At 40.9% G+C, this 19,515-nt stretch overlaps 1 protein-coding gene across 1 annotated transcript in view; it reads right to left on the reverse strand.

The window, feature by feature from the left end:
* The window catches only part of LOC144790700 (solute carrier family 12 member 9-like), a 525,473-nt gene that overhangs the window by 147,036 nt on the left and 358,922 nt on the right, over window positions 1–19,515 (reverse strand). The window contains exon 8 of the mRNA XM_078665423.1: window positions 3,109–3,191. Within this exon, the coding sequence (XP_078521549.1) occupies window positions 3,109–3,191 (83 nt within the window). The remainder of the gene's footprint in view (window positions 1–3,108; window positions 3,192–19,515) is intronic.

Raw genomic sequence — 19,515 nt, forward strand, 5'->3', positions numbered from 1 at the left:
TTCTGCTTGAGCGAGTCTTGGCCCCGAAATGTAATTCATGTGGCCCTGTTACCTTTGGTTGTGCCAAAGTGCACTCCTCCTAACATCCGGAAAACCTGGGACTTGGAAACTTTTGGCTCCAAAGACTTTTGCAGGACCAGGACAAACCTGCCAAGTCGATTCAACCATGCTGCATTGTCGCCAGGCAGAAGATTTAGGGTTCTCCCACTCTGAGCTTTTCTGCCTTAGAAAATCCAATTGAGCAGGATCACGCCGCCCCAAAAAAGTGACTGTGTCCGATGAATAAAACTTGACAGCACAAAGGTGCCAAAAGTATCCAACATGTGAGAGGACTTCCCTGAATGCAAATTTAGGATTTTTCCGGTAAGAGCCTTCCAGCTTTTACCAACGATTTCACCGGGACCTCGTCTACCTGAAATCCAGGAGCCCTTCTCTGATTCATACTGCTGCCTTCCCCTGATAAAGGACTTTGACTTCAATTTTCAAGACTAAGTCCAAAGGTAAATTTTCCACCAGGTCGAAACCTGGTTGATTGAGCCAACACTGACTCCATTATGGTAGGCCTCAACTCGCACCTCGGTTGTGGTCTTCTGTAACCATTTGGCCAACATTCGTACTTAATGTGTTTTGGTGCTATTTTTATTTAAATATTTAAAAATGAATATCTTTGGCTCCCTTTATCAGATTTTTTGATGCTTTCAAATTATAATTTATATTATTAAATTAGAGTAGGATTTTTATTGTGTTGTGTTTTTGACTTTTTAACTGTGTTGGTCCTTCTAAATGCTTTACAGATTTTCTTAAATTAAGCCTGTATGGTCTGCGCCATAGCTACCAGGGGTTAAGCTCAAGTTTAAATTACTGATCTAACATGATAGTGACATTATTTCTAGGGGTGGGTGAAATATTCTGTTACGCTGGCAGAAATGGTGACATTTTAGCAGCTCAGCATTACCTTTGTAATGCAGAGTTCTGGTCAAATTCTGTCAATCATCACTTGGTGGATTATTTTCTACTGTGAGTGCCAAAATGGTAAGTTGGTAAGTGCAAGCAAGATTTTGTGTCCGCTAACCTGATTTTTGTTCGGTAGGAGGATATTCGGTAAGATTTTTCTAACGCGTACGGTCGTGACCGTTTGCTGCCTGAAGGCTCCTTCTTGAGTAGAAAATGTACCTGAGCAGGAGCAAAATCAACTTGAGTAGTTGTACCCTCTGGCGCTCTGAGTGGTGCTGTTTGCACTGATTTTAGATCGTGGAGCGCAATCTCGGTGCAAAATCACAGCGTAACAAGCCTTTTTCCGCTCATTGGCAGACTTTCGCAGAATCTCGTTAAGTCTTTTGGTTACTCCACGGAATTCCGCAGAGTCAAATTCTGCGAGTTACGCCCACCCCTAATTATTACTTATGGTGGACTCTTTTCCACCCCAAATAATAATCCACTCTCTCACAAGAAATACATAGAAACATAGATATTAATATTTATATACACTCATACACAGGTACATATTGACTCCTCATGTTAGTCTGCTATAGCTCCATCTGTTTTTTTCTTTGGCACTGTGTGTACTGCTGATTAAAAATTATTTCCAGAGACACTATTGGCTTAACATCATTTAGTGATGCCTTTTCCACAGAGGAGGACCCACTCTTCCTCCTGAGCCCAAATAAAAAAAAAACAAAGAGAGACACAGATCATATAATGCCAGCCTGTTATACATGTTTGGTTCTGGACACATGCTTGTGTAAGGTCTTAAGTATTATTATATATAAAAAGAAGATTTGAATGATAAATAGGACATATGTTAAAACATTAATAGCAATGAACAACATTATTTGTTTTATAGGTTCCCTTTAGTTTAAAAACACAAACATGTCTCACAAATCACCTTGAAAGGGAATATATTCTCAATTGACAAAGAACAGAATGTTATATCGGGTATTATTTAGTATATTTGAGCATTAAAAAATGTGACTGCTTACAAGCATTGTTATCTACACGGTTACAGTGTGCTCACAAGATGGCTGCCCCTGATGGTCTGGAATCTACACTGACTTGCTGGTTCCAGGCTCTTATCTGTTGTCGGTGGACTCTGCTGCAGTGGAATGCCTTCTTTTTTGGACCTCTGCTTCTAGTTACAGTGTATTCTTACAGCAGCTACAGCTTTTAAGAGCATCAGACATATAGGCTCAATTTTCAAAACATGTGTAGGGTGAACCACTGTGAGATCACTGCTGTATTTTGCATGCAAACATAGCAGCAGCAAATGTTTGCTTAAATAGAAATGTCACTCACACAGGCAAGAACACTCCTATGTCTAAAAAATGTCCCACAGTCATAACTGACTCCTAGTGAGTGCTTGTGAGAGTGATCTACGCAGTTGTGGTTGGCATCTGCAGAGTCGCGACTTTGTGGGTTTTCACAACCATTTGGAGTGTTTTTCCAAACCTCAATCCTAAACCTGATGCAGAAAGCATTGGAAAGTGCATTTATATTGTTAAGAGTTGGGGGGGGTGAACTATATTTTCTGTGTTAAAGAAGAATGGTTTTCTATCAAATTTCACAAATTACCTAGATTGACATACGCACATTTTCTGCTACGTGGATAGACGTATGCCTTACTTTGTAAAGTAGGGAAAAAGGTGCAGAGATTCACATCTTTTTGCACTACGGCCCTTAGTAACTGAATTAAAGTTCACTAACAAGACCCCCCTGGAGGGAGAGGTGACACGTTGGTGCTGCCTAGGCTCGCAAGGGGTTAAACAGTGGACAGCAAAAAGATTTGAGTTTGAAACATTGAAAGATAAATCAACAAATGTATAGGTACAATCAATGAAATCTGTAATCTAATGAACAAGTTCTCTTCCCCTAGTCCTGCAATACTAACAGTCACAAACAATAGGCCTTTGCTTGATGATTTCTGATGGGACTTGAGACATACGTCACATCATTCACTGTATGGCTGATTTAATCATTAGATATAGTTCTGACAGCCTATCTGAAAACTGCAGCAACGTTACTGCAGTGTAACACAGTGTCTTATTGAATTCAATGTTTAGTAAGCCTATGGTTGGCATGTCAGGAGTGAAACTTTAAACCTGTTGAACTTACCTGGGACAGAAACCAGGACATGATCACCGCCACCCAAGGGTTCCCTCCACAAGCTGTTTTTTTTGCGGGCGCAAGAAGTACACCTGCATTAAAAAAAAAAAAAAAAAATTAGAAATAGAAGAAATACTGAGAGGGCCCCATAGTCTGAATGACGATTGCACCAGGAGTGAATGTAGACCAACTGCAAACACTCAGGCACACACACAGAAGACAATAGAAATCAGCTTATGAAAGACAGAAGTGTGTGTCTTTTGTAATTTTTAAAGTTTAATTTACATTACAACTAAATTAGAGCTGGGATCTTAGCTAATCTATCTGAACAAGTGCAACTAGAATTATACAGCAGATGAAGGACCACATTTGTGACAAAGACTACTAACTGAAGTGACTAATTGAAGTGAAAGGCAAAAAATACAGTAAGAAAAGAAGGCAAAAAATACAGTAAGAAAAGAAAAATTATATATCATTTTATGAGATTAAAGGCAAGGTGTGGCTGCACATTCAGTGGCAGAAGTAAAGATGTAAAACTAAAACGTATAATACTAGAAAATAAATGGTTAAAATGGAAAACACTAAGTACAATCATATTGCATTGTTAAATTTGCACTAGGACATTTTAAAATGCTTAATTGTATACATGTAAACTCCAATCATTCGGTGCAAATTTCACTAGGCTTGGGTGAAATTTTAATTACACTGGCGTAATCAGAGTAATTCCATAATAATGTAGGCAATTTCACGTTACTTTTGTGAGTCGAAATTACAAAAAGTTATGCGATTACGTCGGCTTGCATAATTTAGCGTAATTAGGGGTAAAAATGCCTAGCACAGGAATGGAACGCGAGCGGCTGCTGTTCCTATTCTGTTAGATTTAACACTATTCCTTGGTGCAAAATGCATCCTCAGGTCCATTTTGAATGCAAAGGTGCTTTCTGTGCTATGAAAATAGGGCTAAAAGCAGATTACTCTCTTCACATAGGGGCTGAGTAGATGGCAGGCGGATTTTAGTCTGCCCGCCACTCTATTGTAAACGGGACCACCCGACAGGCTGTCAGCGGTCCCGGCCGAAGCATTACAATGCAACTGCCACCACAGCGGTCGCAATACCTATATTTTGCATTGCGGCGGGTCCTGCTGGCTGCAGCACACGCTGCAATGCAAAAATAGGATACATTACATACATAACCCTGCACTACATGTGTGCCTGCCACATGATGGTGGGATATGTAGCCTTCCCAACCAACAGCTTGGGGCCAGGGTGGCCAGCTATGGGCCCCCAAAGGCCCTTTCCACCTGCCTTTTCATAAAAGCTTGGCGGGAAGGGACATTGTAATCCCTACGGCTGTGTCTGGCAGGCACCGCCACCATTGTAAGGAATACGACTCCCTCCAACGCACTGCCCGGCTCAAGGAGCCCGTCAGATGCGTGGCGGTTGGTATTTCCGACCACCAACAAATCGCCTGTCATTGTAATATGGCAGGCAGGAAACTTGCTTAGGATTGCAGCGAGACCGCCACCGACGTGCTGTCGTGACAGTCTCACTGCCATCGTAATACTAATCGGCCCTTTAATTCTCTGTAATTTTGCATGTTTTTCCTGTCATTTTGCATAACAATGCAACAGCAAATTACGCAAGTCACGTCCATCCCTATATTATTATTAGTACAACCTTTCCATACAGTTTGTGGCCCCTCAGATTGTTCACTATTTAGCATTTATTTATTTATTTATTTATTTTATTCGATTTATATAGCGCGTTATACCCTGGGGTCTCTAAGCGCTTGTCCAAGTAGCACCGCAAAATTCCTAGGTAAGCACAAACAGACAGATTCCTAGATTGGTACAACCGGCCTTATAACCCCACCCAGGCTTCCTGGCATAGGGCAGTTTTCAGCTTCTTCCGGAAGGCCATCAGATTGGACTCCCTGCGCAGATCAATCGGCAGATTGTTCCACGCTGCAGGGAGAGTGTTTGAAATCGCACGACCACCCACCGTGGCTAGTCTGGCGCGTGGTTGGGTGAGACGAGAGGCATCGGCAGATCTTAGTGCCCTACCCGGTATATATGGGGTTAGACGGGTCTTGATATATCCTGGGGCCTTGCCATAGAGTGACTTGTGAGCAATACATAGCCCTTTAAAGAGCACCCTCTGTCTCACCGGCAGCCAATGTAGCTCGCGCAAGAGTGGGGACGCGTGCGAATTCCTGGGTTTCTTGAAAATGAGCCTAGCGGCGTCGTTCATTACCACTTGGAGTTTGTTAAGAAGTTTTTGGGGCAGTCCTATATAAAGCGAGTTGCCATAATCCAGCCTTGATAGTATCATTGCGGAAACCGCCTGTCTCAAGGTTGAAAATGACAATAGTGGTGCGACTTTCCTGAGTTGACGTAATAGTCCAACACAGGTTCCGACCACCATGCTGACTTGCTTCCGCATGGATAGCTTATCATCCACGTGAATGCCTAGACTTTTAACCGTCACCGCAGGTACTGGGGGTGGACCAAGTTCTAAGGGCCAAAACCCATCATGCCAAGGGCTGCCCGCTAAAGTGATAGGTAAAACCTCTGTCTTGTCAGGGTTAATTTTTAGAGTTCAGCGACATCCAATTAGTTATGTGCTTAAGGATGTTTTGCAATCTTGTAGACACCCCCGGGACCTCATCCATTTGGATGAGGATTTGGGTGTCATCAGCGTAGTTGTATACCTGACAGTCCATTTGGTTGAGGAGGGCAATCAATGGTTGTAAATATATGTTGAATAGCAGCGGCGACAGGGCTGACCCCTGCGGCACTCCACACGATGTTGGCATTGCTGTGGAGACTAATTCACCCAGCTGCACTCTTTGCGTCCTTTCTGACAAAAAGGAGGCAAACTAGGTGAGAGCTGTGCCCTGGATGCCCGAATCTCTCAACCGCGACAGTAGTTGTTTATGACACACGGTGTCAAACGCCGCGGAGAGGTCTAGCAACACCAGGGCGCCAGGCATCTTCCTGTCCGCCCTGCTCCTAAGCTCATCTAAAATAGATAGCATGACCAATTCCGTGCTATGATTCACACGGAAACCCGATTGATTCTGTTCCAGCAGGCTATTCCTTTCCAGATGATCCGAGAGGCAGGGGAGTACCTGCTGCTCCAGCACTTTGGCCAAAAAAGGGATCTGAGATATGGGTCTAAAATTTTTCATGCATTTCACATCTGCCCCTGGTTTTTTTGGCAGAGGAACTAGGCGTGCTTCCTTGAAGGCCAACGGAACCTTTCCTGATGCTAAGGATCAATTCAAGAGTGTTAAAACCTCCTCCTCCATTCCTGGCAACGCCAGTTTGAATATTTCCGGAGGACAAGGATCAGTCTGGGATCCAGATTTGACTCGTCCTATGAGCTGAGACAGTCCCTCCTTCGTGATCAAGGGTAGGGTGTCTAAAGGGCTGTCCACCCACTTCTTGACCAGGTTGATCTGTGGGGGGCAGTCATGTAAGGGAGTACCAGCGATCTCAGAAAGTAGATCAGTTATTTTACCGGTGAAGAAATCCTGAAATCTCTGGCAATCCTTCCAAGTGAACTCCGGCCTCTGTTCTTTCGTTTTCCTGAGTTCATTTAGTACCCTAAAGATTTCTTTCTGTGGGTCTGTAGCTGTAATGATTCTTTCTTCATAAAACTCAGCCTTCCTGGCTATTAGAGCACGCTTATAGGTCGCAAGTTCCATTAAGTAGAGACTTCTCGCCTTGATATCATAGGCTCTGCGCCAAGCTCTTTCCGTCCTGCGCAGAACGCTCTTCTTCTCCCTAAGGGAGTCGTTGTACCAGGGAGATCCAGAGCCTCTATTCACTAAATTGACCCTTCGTGCTGGCGCTACATAGTCAGCCGCCTTTCGAAGTCTAGCGTCCAGATCATTAAGGAGGACGTCCGGATTCTTATCACCCGGGTTCAAGGGTGGATTCGCTAGGAGATATGCCACCATTCTATCTCCATTGACATTTTTCCATTTCCTCACCACCCTCTGCCCCTCTACGGGTTTCTTTTTTTGTGTGATCATCAGGAGGTCTCCTTTCACGAGGTAGTGGTCCGACCAGACACAAGGCGTCACACTCGGCGACCCTTGTACCGGAAGTGTCGTCCACACCAGGTCCAACATGTGGCCTTTCACATGTGTTGGACTTTTTACTTGTTGGACTAACCCTAACGTTGATAAAGCTTCATCAATCTGGCTTGCCTGCCCTTCCTTGGGGCTGAGTCATATCTTGAACGTAAATCCTGCACGAGGTTCACGAATAAATCTGGGAACTCTGGCTTACCCCATGGAGGGCGATACACCACCAAGACTATCAAGCAGTCCATCCCTCGCCTCAGTTTGACTCCAAGCACCTCCGTCCCTCCCAGATTTTCTGCCAGGATTGTTTCTCCTCGCATCCGATCTTTAAAAAATAAGGCTACTCCTCCGCCTTTCTTCTCGCCTGTTCTATTACAACATAGAACCGAGAAATTAGCCGGCAATGCCGCCACGAGATCTGGTAGCGAGGTATCCTCTAACCACGTCTCTGTGACTCCTAACACGTCAAACTCCCGGTCCTCCAATAAAGAGTACACCTCAGCGTTGTGTTTTTGGAGAGAGCGGGTGTTTAACAAGCCATAATGCATGACCTCTACTTGGTGCGTTTGATGACCTCCAGGCCCATTATCTAGGACCCTCCATAAACTTTCCTGTCGGAGTAAGGCTGCGCTCCCCTCCTCCAGAGGTAACTTACCACAGTTTAATAGCTATAGCTCCGCTCTAGCGTAGGTAACACGCCGGCCAGGAGTCCTGGCCCCGGGTCCCGTCTGGTCACGGATGGGCGAGCCTCTGGCGTGCCCACGGCGCGCCCGCTGCGCGCGAACGCTGCGCGCTTGCATGGCCAGGTTTAAATGGGCTCCTGTGAGCCTGTGGCGTCAGGCAGCAGCTAGCCTGCTGACCAAGATGTCTGCCGCAGCCGGCGCTACCACTGCCTCTACCAAGATGTCCCCTCGTCCAGCAGCGCAACTAAAGAGCCGCTGTAACAGCGGTGAGCCTTCCGATTATGGTGCAAGCAATGTCCTAGCAAGCCCCGTTTCCCCACAATCATACGATGCAATTTAAAACGGCAAAAGCCGAAAAGGAAATGATTCCCCGCAATAGTACGGCGCAATTAAGACGGCAAAAGCCGAAAAAGAAATTATTCGAAACAAAAATAAAGACGCGACTATTAAGCAGCGTTATTGAGCAGCGTCTTAGGTATTTTAAAGAATGTGCCCGTTTGTCTGTGGAAATCGCAGCGCTTACCTTTCAGAGCGAGCGCCCTCTTCAATCTGCATTTCAATATCTAAGAAGCCTTTTCTTGGTGACGGGGCACACTTACGTTAAAAAAGGAGATTTACCTAATTTGTATTTGGTTTCTGTCAAACATTATTCAGTTAGAATCAGTTTATTTTGGTAATTACTTTTACAATATATTTTCAACACGTTTTGGGTCGAGACCCTTCATCATGGATATGATTTTGTTTCTGCAGGTATTTGCTGAAACAAATCTGGGAGAAAACAAAAAAAATTATAAAGTATTTTAAATTTTTATCATTAACCTACTCTCAGCTTTTATCATACAGCAACAATCGCTGTTATAACTGCTAACAAATACTTTGGCACATGCGTCAAAGTAAAAACCAGTCGCAAATGGGCAGATTCTCCGAATCTGCCCTTTGTGACCGGTATTTTGCATTTGGGATGCATCATCCCAAATGCAAAAATCGCAATTTAAGGAATCTCTAAATTGCGATTCCTTAAATTGCGATTCAATTGTGATTCCTTAAATTGCAATTCAATTTAAGGAATCCCAAATTGAGATTCCTTAAATGCAATGCATGAAAGTTAAAAAAAAAATTGTGATTTCGCTAATAGGAGTAGCAAATTACCATAAAGTTGAACTTCATGGTAATTTGCAAAAACTTTGAAAAATGCACTTTTGTGCATTTTTCAAAGTTTCATGTTGCACACACACGTGCCCTTAGGGCATGTGTGTGTGCAACATATGTGCACAGATCAATTTCAGGGGTGCAACAGGGTATCATTTTGACACTTGTACCCTTGAAATTGCATGAGCAATTTCCGAGCACCTACTGGTACTCGCACATTGCTCATGCAATCTCCAATTCATTCCTCTGGGCCTGGAGGCCCATAGGAATGAATGGGATAGCATTCCTTAATTGCGACTAGCAAGTAGCACTTAAGGAATGTGTAGGACTCGCTATTTGTATAGAGATTCCTACATGCATAGGCTTTTGCGATTCCTAAATAGCTATTCCTTAAAAATCGCTATTTAGGAATTGCAATTCCTTCTGTTGATGCATGTGGCAGATTGTTCTTATTTACAAACAGTTGATAACATAAAATAATGTTGAATACATTGAATTCTAGTATTATATCTGTTTTGCTTTTTCCAATATTTTACATTTATTTCTCTAAAATGTTTTGGTTTTCAAATTCAAACTCTATTTATGCATACTATATTCATTAATTTACATAACTTATAGTTGTGGAAACACCGTTTCCCTCCAAATTTGAGTTATAAGGGTCTTTTACATCAATGTTTATTGAAACTTCAGTGTTTCCTTCTTTTCTGTTGAATAACCAAATATTGTTCTGTGTAATGTAGCAGAACAGGAGTTCATGTTCCTGCTTCATGTCTTTTCAATGTGGTTAATACATAAGTGTTTTGTATTTCACATGCACGATTGTAACATATATATATTTATAAGTGTTCTGGATAAACAAGAATTACCTACGATTTATTGAGTGCAAAGATTTAAAAAAAATATATATTTTTTTCTTTCTATTCCTTCACAAATGTCAGAATTAAGGTTTCAGTAGTTTTGATTTCCAGTTGGTGGGATTGTTCTGGGTTTGGTGTAATGTGGGTGATGAATTGTTTTTGTAATGTGAGCTAATACTGGCTTCTTTTATTTGACTGTGTTATGATGGTTGCAATCAATTGGAAGAGAATGATTTTTCTATATATAAACCAATATTACTTCCTTCTTTCATAAATTATTTTGGTTGTTTGTTAATGCTTATTTAATTCATCATGTTCTTCATTCTAGTTTTAATCCATGCTCCTTTACAAAAATCACAATAACTTTTATTTATTTTTTAGGCTGGCCGGATCCACGGAGTTTAGTCATTCCTTCCAGAATACTTCTGATTGGTGAAGTGTTTGTTCAAGGTTTTCCTATGCTCAGTGATTTTTTCACGTATGTGATATCTCACCTGGCATATTTGATAGTTATTTTCCTGCCGATGCTTACCCAAGTTCGATTTCGTTTTTATTCTATGTGGAGGATTTACATATTTTACATTTATTTTCCTGCAGGTTTGCCAATGTAGATTTTTGATGAATGATATGTTATGGGTTCCAAGTTGCATAGGTGTTATTTGGAATATGCTGTCATGTAAGAGGATGAAATGCCTGAGAAAATTTAAATATGCCACTACAGTTTACACAGATTAAGCATTTTGTTGTGAATGTTGGCAGCGATCTTTGTCTTATAGCTGCTTTTAATAACATAGTACACAAATTAGAGTTTCTTATATGCACAAATAACTGTTTGTTCTTTACAACTGCTGTTGTTTCATGCAGATTGGTGTCTAGTATTCTGCAATTCTTTTCAATGGCTTATCAGATGTGCAATGTTTGGGCTTTGAAAGAAAAACTCAATTAAAACATTCTTCATTTGATTTGTATCCTGCTGCAATGCTTGTTTTCAGGTTACAGTAGATATTCTTTCCTGTCATTCTTGTATAATTGATAAACTAGATCCACATTTTTTAAATTTCAACATTTAATTTTCACATATTTTACTTAAATGTTCACCCGAGACAGTTTCATTAATGACGATGGGTGATGGATTCTGGCTAAGGGCAATGTGTTTCTCGCTATGTCTTTGGTATAAATTTGCACATTTGATGATTACATGGCCACATTGTAGAATCCAAGAAAGGTACATGTGGTTTTCCAATTGTAATAATTAAGTTAATTGAGTGATAGGTTTCTTTAAAAACAAAATCAGACAAAACTGATAATTATTCATGGATGTCTTCCATATTTTTAACAAATCATCTGTATAAAATGATCATTGTTTTATCTTTGATTTCCTAGATGGATATAAGTATTTCAAGGTAGTTCACATACATATATGCGAATTACTGCTCACTGTTGTACATATTGTGGGTAGATTTGTCTTTTTATCAAAACTGAAATAATTGGTAAATTCAATCGATGATAATAATGATAATTTAAGGAAATGTGGGCTGTCAATTTCTACAAGTTCCATAAGCATACCTTCAGTGGTTCGCAAACTCTCAGTATGTGTAATCGAACCATATCAATTTGTAACTTCAAGAGTGATTAACGATTCTAATCTTAATCACTATTTTGACCTCTGTCAATGTATTGATCAATTCAGTGGTATCTTTGATTTGAGTTTAAATGAATTGCAGAAATGTCTTCAGTCTGTAAAACCACAAATGTTGATGTCTTTTCAAATATTGATACTTTGACATGTTTATGCAAAATGCCAAAACATTTGACATATAAACCACATAGAAAGGAACTAAAGCAAGAACATGAACTTCCTGCAGTCCTACATTACCCAGAACACTATGCAAACATACACTAGAGTTCCGCTTTTAAATGGGAAAGATGGAAATGGCAAAATCTCCTCAAAGCACATGATGATATAAAAGGCTGTGACAGCTGAAATCTGATGGAAACCCACATCTTCACAAACATACAGGATGCAAATTAAGACATATTGAACAAACACAATTTGAATTTGAAAACTAAACTATCAAAAAGTTATAAAAGACATGATATCAGAATTCTATTTCTTGTTTATTTTTTACTCTACTTTATTTTATAGTATTAAGATTGGGTAAATAAGAACAATTTGCGCTAGCAAATGGAACAAGAATTGCTGTTATATGATAAATGTTGAGAGTGTATTCATTGCACAAAAATGTAGAATAAGCTATAAAATGATTTGTCAGTTTACAATTATGTTACTGGGATTATTTGAAATAATTTCCACTCATTAAGGATTACATCTCAAAACACATAGGGAATATAATGTAAATTCAATTACCAAAACAGACTGTTTTTTTTTATAAAATTCATGAAATGAAGCAAATAAAATGGAGTAAATCTCTCATTTTGACATAAGCATGCACCGCTACCAAGAAAAAGCTTCTTGGAGATTAAAGTTCTACATTTTAAAATATTGTCAAATAGTGCTGCACATGAAACTGAATTATGATCCTTCTTGTAAAGATGGTGGCATCAATATGTATTTTGTGGAGAACAGCAAATGGATAATGCTGATTTGCTACATTTAAAAGAAAACGGGTAGGGTACAGGGAGCATTTCTCTGGTTTATTACAACTGATTTGTAATTGATTCATAATTTATTTGAATACACATTAGATTCACAAAGTTAATTCATTCATTGGTTGCTAAATGAAATGTCAATTAATATTTAATCGAGTGGTAATTTAATCAAATTTTTCACATCAATAATTGAATTCACAACTGAGTGAATAAGCATTTTTTTTAAACAAAACCTGTTGTTAAATACTAAATAAAGGAGTTCATAATTCATAATAAAATATAGGCTTGGAAATTATAAATAAAAACTTTGGGCCATATTCCCAATGAAATGTTTTGTAACAAACATACGTTTGGGACCAAATTTTCCTCTTTTACATCTGACAGGAACACACAAAGGGATTTCTGACAGGTGTAAATCAATTTGCCGGAGCAGAGATCTCTGCCATGTGTTTGGAGTTTCCTGCACTCATAAATCCAACTCAAGCAGTACAAAAATGGGTGTTCAAAAACTTAGTTAGCTTGGAAGTATGTGAATGTCCACAAATGTGTATAGTAGGATTTTTAACCCAGCCAAAGCCTGATTTATATTGGTTTACAGGCTGGGAAGTGGAACGTATCATGTATAGATTTGTTGAAGATTTGGGAAAGGCATTTTTTGATGCTGAACAATAGTTTGCCAGCTGAGAAAGAAAATGTGCATTTGCACAGAATATCCTATTCCTGCTTTGCAAAGTAGTCCACCATTGAGGACTTCACATTTCTGGAATGAGATCCCGATTGGAATGTCATTTTATCTTCCAAGAAGTTTGCATGGAAACTCGCACCTGATGCAGCTTGCCATGCATTCTATTGTGAATGTTCGAGAATCCCAAAAAGTAGTAAGTCTACATTTGCACTTGCATTTAGCTCTACTTTCTTTGTGAATCATGCTGAATATTTTGGTGTTTTATTTCAGAATTATCGATTGGATCCGTTACATAATTCTTTATTTTGGAACTAAAATTTTAAGCTTAATGTTTTTGGTGCTATACACGTCTAAAAGAAATATTTTGTAAATTCATCCCATTGTTGTCAAGCTACTGAGTCATTAGCACACAATTATCCAAGATGGAGGCTGCTGCACTAAAAAACACATATGGACTTATTGACACACTGCACGTTGTAGTACTTTCAGTAGTATTGCAATTAAACAATTTATTCACTGCAAAATATTTTTTACAAACCAATGTGCAGAGAACTTCACCCCCATCTTTGCTATGCGGAGGCCACCGCCACATATGTGGACATTTCTGAACACGTTGGAATATATTTTAGTACAAATGTGGTTAAGACCTGGGAGAGTGGCCGAAAAATGAAGTATATTTACTACGGAATAGGAGGGGATAAGGGAATCATACAGAGGACCTTAGGGAAGGGTTTAGAAAGGGACATGCAAATACAAACATCCACTGACAAAAGAGTCAGCCTATTGCTGTTCACAAACTGCACTCTAAAATTAATACACCCAAAAAGGACTCAAAACAGCAGTAAATATACTCCTTCCCAGCATTGGAGTCAGTCCAGTAGCACATGGCCATTCGTAGGTACTACAACACAACTCTATAGAAAATTATGTAGGCAGGGAGTTAAAATCTAAATTTAAATCGTGTGTGTGTGTGTGTATGTGTGTTAAAAGTAATCTTTCATTTAAAATTATTTTTACATTAAATACATTCATATATAACGTTTGTTTAATATAAATAAAATGAAGTTTTTTTATTAACAAAGTTAATTAAAAAAAACTATTTTAATGAAATTTAGTAAATAGAAATTCAATATATCATTGATAGTGAGGGTATTTTTTACAATTATTGAAAACAAAAATTATGAATTTATTGAATATATTTATTTATTAAAACCATAGCTTGATGAGGTAATGTCCTGCAACATTTTATGTATTTAGTCCTTAGTTAATAATCATTATTTTAAGTTAATTTTCGTTTTAATTTGATCTTTTTAAATTATTACACTTTTTTATTTTTCCCGATACTTTACCATAAGGATATCACAGCCCTTGTGGCTGAGACCTCTAACCTAAATGTGGAATGTTACTTGTAGTAAATGTATATTTGTGAATACTGTTCTAGCAAGATCCACCCTCAGCTTTGAGGGGTGGAGATATGTAAATATGCAGCTAGTAACACATTTACATTTGTAAATGGTGACAGTAAAGGAGCGTTATGTTGCTACTAGGTGCAGTAGTAAATTTACACATGAGCAAATCTACACGTGTATATTCAACTTTGTGAATAGACCGAAGATTTCTTAGGTAAGAGAACTATTCACATTCTCCAGATCATGTTCAAAATATTGTGCATAAAAAAATCAAAGTCAAACAAATTCTTTTCAACGTCTGCAGTGTTACACTCAGTATATAAATCTCATTCCTGCAAAAAGTGCAGTTTTTTTTATCCTGCACCTCTTAGCTATGTTTTGAAGTGAGTTTTTATTTCTGGGTTTGCTCTGTGTTTATAATATCAGAGCTTTGGAAAGACATCTTTGCAGCAAACACTGTCCTACACAACAGTATATAACATTACATATTTATTAGGAAGGTGTCTCACTTAGAAATGTTCTACAAAAACGATTAAGAGCTTCATTTAGCCTCAAACTGTAGCCAATAACTCTGGCCCCTGGAGTTACACATTCCAGAAGCCTTACTAACGCTGACGGGGAGCAGCGTTACAAGGTATTATGGGTGGGACCTGAGGGTCTTTCGGGGAATGAGATATTACTGGCAGGAATAGGAAGTCCTGTCAATTCAATATTTTATTCAAGATTTTGAACTCCAAGGAGGTCCACAAAAGTTCACGTGCATAATATTATAAATAACAAAACATAACAAGACTCACTACACGTGCCATCATAAAATTTACCACAGCAACACATAAACAATTTGGCTACAAAGGCAGTTTAAAGTTTGCGGCATAAGGGATGAGATTACAAACAATATCCTAGTAAGTGCATAAACATCAGATAGCTACCAATTCTTATGTTATATAAAACCCAAAATTCTATTTCAAATAAAAAAATATTAAAATTAATTACCAGGCGAAAAAGGGTACAAAGCATCTCCTAAATATGCAAATGTACAAAAGAGTGTAGATATCAACCTATTCAAGTACAATTTGGGGAATAGCAGCATGGTAACATAGTAACTGTCCAATTTCCCCTGGTTATTCCTCATTCCCGAGGTATTTCAACCAGAGACTCCACCTGCTATACACATACTGCTTTAGACAGGGGTTGTTTTAGGAAGAAAACAACCAGATTAAATCTTAAATTTCTTATTGGGCCAGTAGTCACTTCCAAAGTGGGTCTAAATAGGATTAAAAATTTATTGGAATTATTCCAACATTTGCCTGAACCTTTGAGAGTCCTGCTTCTTTGAACATTATGCCACACACATACATTTCCATGAGTAGTGAAACAAAGCACTTTATGACAGATAAGCAATCGTCCTTTCCACCCTGATTAAACTACATGTAAATATGTTGTGGGGATATTAATAGCACCTTTTCAGAATTATCTCCTCTTTAATGCCAGCACACAACAAACAGTAGGTGCAAGGTAACTAATCAACCTTTATAATGTTTCTGGAGAAACTTTGTATGGAATGTGAAGCATTGTTACTAGCAAAACACTGTTTGTTAAAATCTGCAAATTTTGCAGGAGATGGTTGTAAATTGTAAGTGCAGCAGATGCGTAATTAGGCGTAAAATGCTATGAATGTGTAATGACAGAATTGTTCGCACCCATAACCCCTTTAAGACAATTCACTCCCTTACTCCCCTCCAGTCCAAACGTCATGCATTCACTTGATCCAAAGGATAAAATATATTGTTCAACTATGCAGAGACTTAGGGCTCAAAGTTTCAAATCTGTATCATCCTCGCAGAATTTGTAATGCACAAACTGCGGATTTTGTGAGGTGAAAAACAACAATACTATGGGGGTCATTAGCATGTATGCGGTGGCCCCGCACATGCCATTAGGATGCGCCTGCCACACTGGCGGGCGCATTCCCGCATTTCTTACATTGCGGCGGGCGATGCTGAAAGCACCGCCCGCCGCAATACCAAAAATGTAAGTTTTGCTTTTCAATGCACAACGTGACAGGCACAGTGGGTGGCCTGCCACGTTGTACATGAAATGCTATGGTACCCTCCATTGTGCACCCCCCCTATGTAGAAGGCCGCAAAATATGGATGGCGGTGTCTACCAGACAACGCCACCATATTACCAGCTTTTCTGCCGGTCGACTCATCGACCGGGTGAAAAACCGGCGGACGGTCTTTCCGTCCGCTGGGGTCACCCATAGTAATATGGCGGGGGAATTTACATGCTGGCGGGAGGAAATGTCGGGCTGATTGCCACCGCCATGCGGAGCTGGCGATCCTCCCGACATACTAATGGGCCCCTTAGTATCAAAGTGGCGTTGGCAGACTTTTCGACTCACAATGGCAACATTGGAATTCCATGTGAACTTCAATTAAAAAAGACAGGAAGAAGGACGGTCACCTAACTCTTTCTTGCGCTTCACAAGGAAATGCATCACTTATTTGCGATTGATCATGCAAGGCATTAATGTTACATCTACATGCGGCATGTGTTTTGGGACAATGCTCCTTCTTAAGAGGATTTTCCAGTGGCTATCTAATGGCTGCTACTGTCCTCAAGTAATCCTCCTCCCCTTCTAAGCGCCTTGAGACCCTCTGGGTATGTAGTGCGCTATATAAATTCTATGACTTGACTTGACTTGACTCCTCCCGCAAGACTTTCACCAAAGCCCTGATTATCAGTCGCCTGGACTACGGAAACGCACTCATGGTAGGCAGCATCAAACCCATCTCTCCATGCCAAGATACAGGTTGTTCAAAATCCGACAGCCTGACTGATATAGAAACAGCCATCCGGCACCCCCTTTGCCCCTCTGCTTAGAGCCTTACATTGGCTTCCTATAAAGAAGAGAGCAATTTTCAAACTCTTCTGCCTGACGCATAAAGTTCTAGCAGGTAGTGGGCCCAAATACCTTCAGGACAAACTGACATCCTCTGGTCCAGACAGAAATCTCAGATCTAGGAACCAGATCCTTCTCTGCCCTCGACACACCAATGGAATAAGCTCCAATTTGTCATCAGGGCTTGTACTGACTTTGCAGGCTTCAAAAAACTGCTTAAAACCTGGCTGTTTTAAACGCTTGCCCTAAACTTTTCTGTTGCCTCAGCGCCGAGATGGCCTTTCCGGGACGAGTAGCGCGCTATATCAAATATTCAGTAACATAACATAAAATAACATTAAAAAAGTATTGTCTCCTCTTGTTAGTTGGTCAAAATTCACAAAACAGAAGGAGACCTCATTGGACCACTTCTGTTGTGCAATTGGCAACTGTGGGCACAACGACGAGCAGACGGAGACCCGATGGATTCTTCTTCGATGCCCCTTTTGACTAACCCTGGGCAAAGCACTATGCTACGCTTGTGTAGTTTGCGAAGTTTCCACCACTTTGCACTACGCGAACTGCACATAGCACAGTGCAAACACGCGTAGCGTAGTGCAACGGTCATTTTTTACTTGCTCGCGGTCCTCACCGTAATGTTGGCGACCGCGCGCAAGCAAAATGAAATCCCGGCGAGATTTTTTCCTCGTTCGCGATCAGCAACATCAAGTTGTCGATCGCGAGCGTAGAAAATAAACCTCCTGGCGAGATTCTCAACGCGGGGAGGTCAGGTTTCTCATTGCGAGTGGTCACATATGCTTGCGACCGCTCGCAATGAGAAACTACCAGTCCGCGTTGAGAAAGCTGCCGCTCTAGTAAAAATCTACTCGAGCGGCAAACAACTACAGGTCGCACTGTGCAAGATGCTGTTTTCAATGATTGCACAGTGCTGGATGCTTGTCCGCACTGTGCAATTATTGAAAACGGCATCTTGCAGAGTGCGAACATGGTACTACGCAGTTCGCGTAGTGCTACGCGTAACTAGCGAAGTGCACTTCGCGTAGCTACGTGTAGTGCTATTTCGCCAACTACGCCCAGGGTTACTTTTGAAAATTTGCCCCTTTTTTAGCATTGTTATCCGTGCCCTTGTAAGGGACCGGTTTACAATACTAGCACATTGGGGATGGACATGAGGAGGGTCTACCGTCCCTTTGAGGTATCCAGAGTTTGCAGAAAGAATCATGCCTCTTTAATATGAAGAAGGTAGAACCTCTGAAAATCCTTGCAGACGACCTCTTTGAAATACAGAATATCACAAACTGGACCGGAGCCCTGAGATTATGGATAGGAGTCCTCAGAATATGGACAGGAGTCCTCAGAATATTGACCGGAGCCCTCAGATTATGGATAGGAGTCCTCAGAATATGGCCAGGAGCCCTCAGATTATGGACAGGAGTCCTCAGAATATGGACCGGAGCCCTCAGAATATGGACAGGAGCCCTCAGATGGTGGTCAGGAGCCCCTAGATAGTGGACAGGCGTCCTCAGAATATGGATAGGAGCCCTCAGAATATAGACAGGAGCCCTCAAATGGTTGACAGGAGCCCTCAAATGGTTGACAGGAGCCCTCAGATGGTGGACAGGAGCCCTCAGATGGTGGACAGGAGCCCTGATATGGTGGACAGGAGCCCTCAGATGGTGGACAGGAGCCCTCAGATGGTGGACATGAGCCCCCAGATGTTGGACAGGAGCCCTCAGATGGTGGACAAGAGCCCTCAGATGGTGGACAGGAGCCCTCAGATGGTGGACAGGAGCCCTCAGATGGTGGACAGGAGCCCTCAGAATATGGACAGGAGCTCTCAGATGGTTGACAGGAGCCCTCAGATTATGGACAGAAGCCCCCAGATGGTGGGCATAAGCCCTCAGATGGTGGACAGGAGCCCTCAGATGGTGGACAGGAGCCCTCAGATGGTGGTCAGGAGTCCTCAGATGGTGGACAGGAGCCCTCAGTTGGTGGACAAGAGCCCTCAAATGGTGGGCAGGAGC

The sequence above is a fragment of the Lissotriton helveticus genome, chromosome 11, assembly GCF_964261635.1.
Source record: "Lissotriton helveticus chromosome 11, aLisHel1.1, whole genome shotgun sequence".
Lineage (NCBI taxonomy): Eukaryota > Metazoa > Chordata > Amphibia > Caudata > Salamandridae > Lissotriton > Lissotriton helveticus.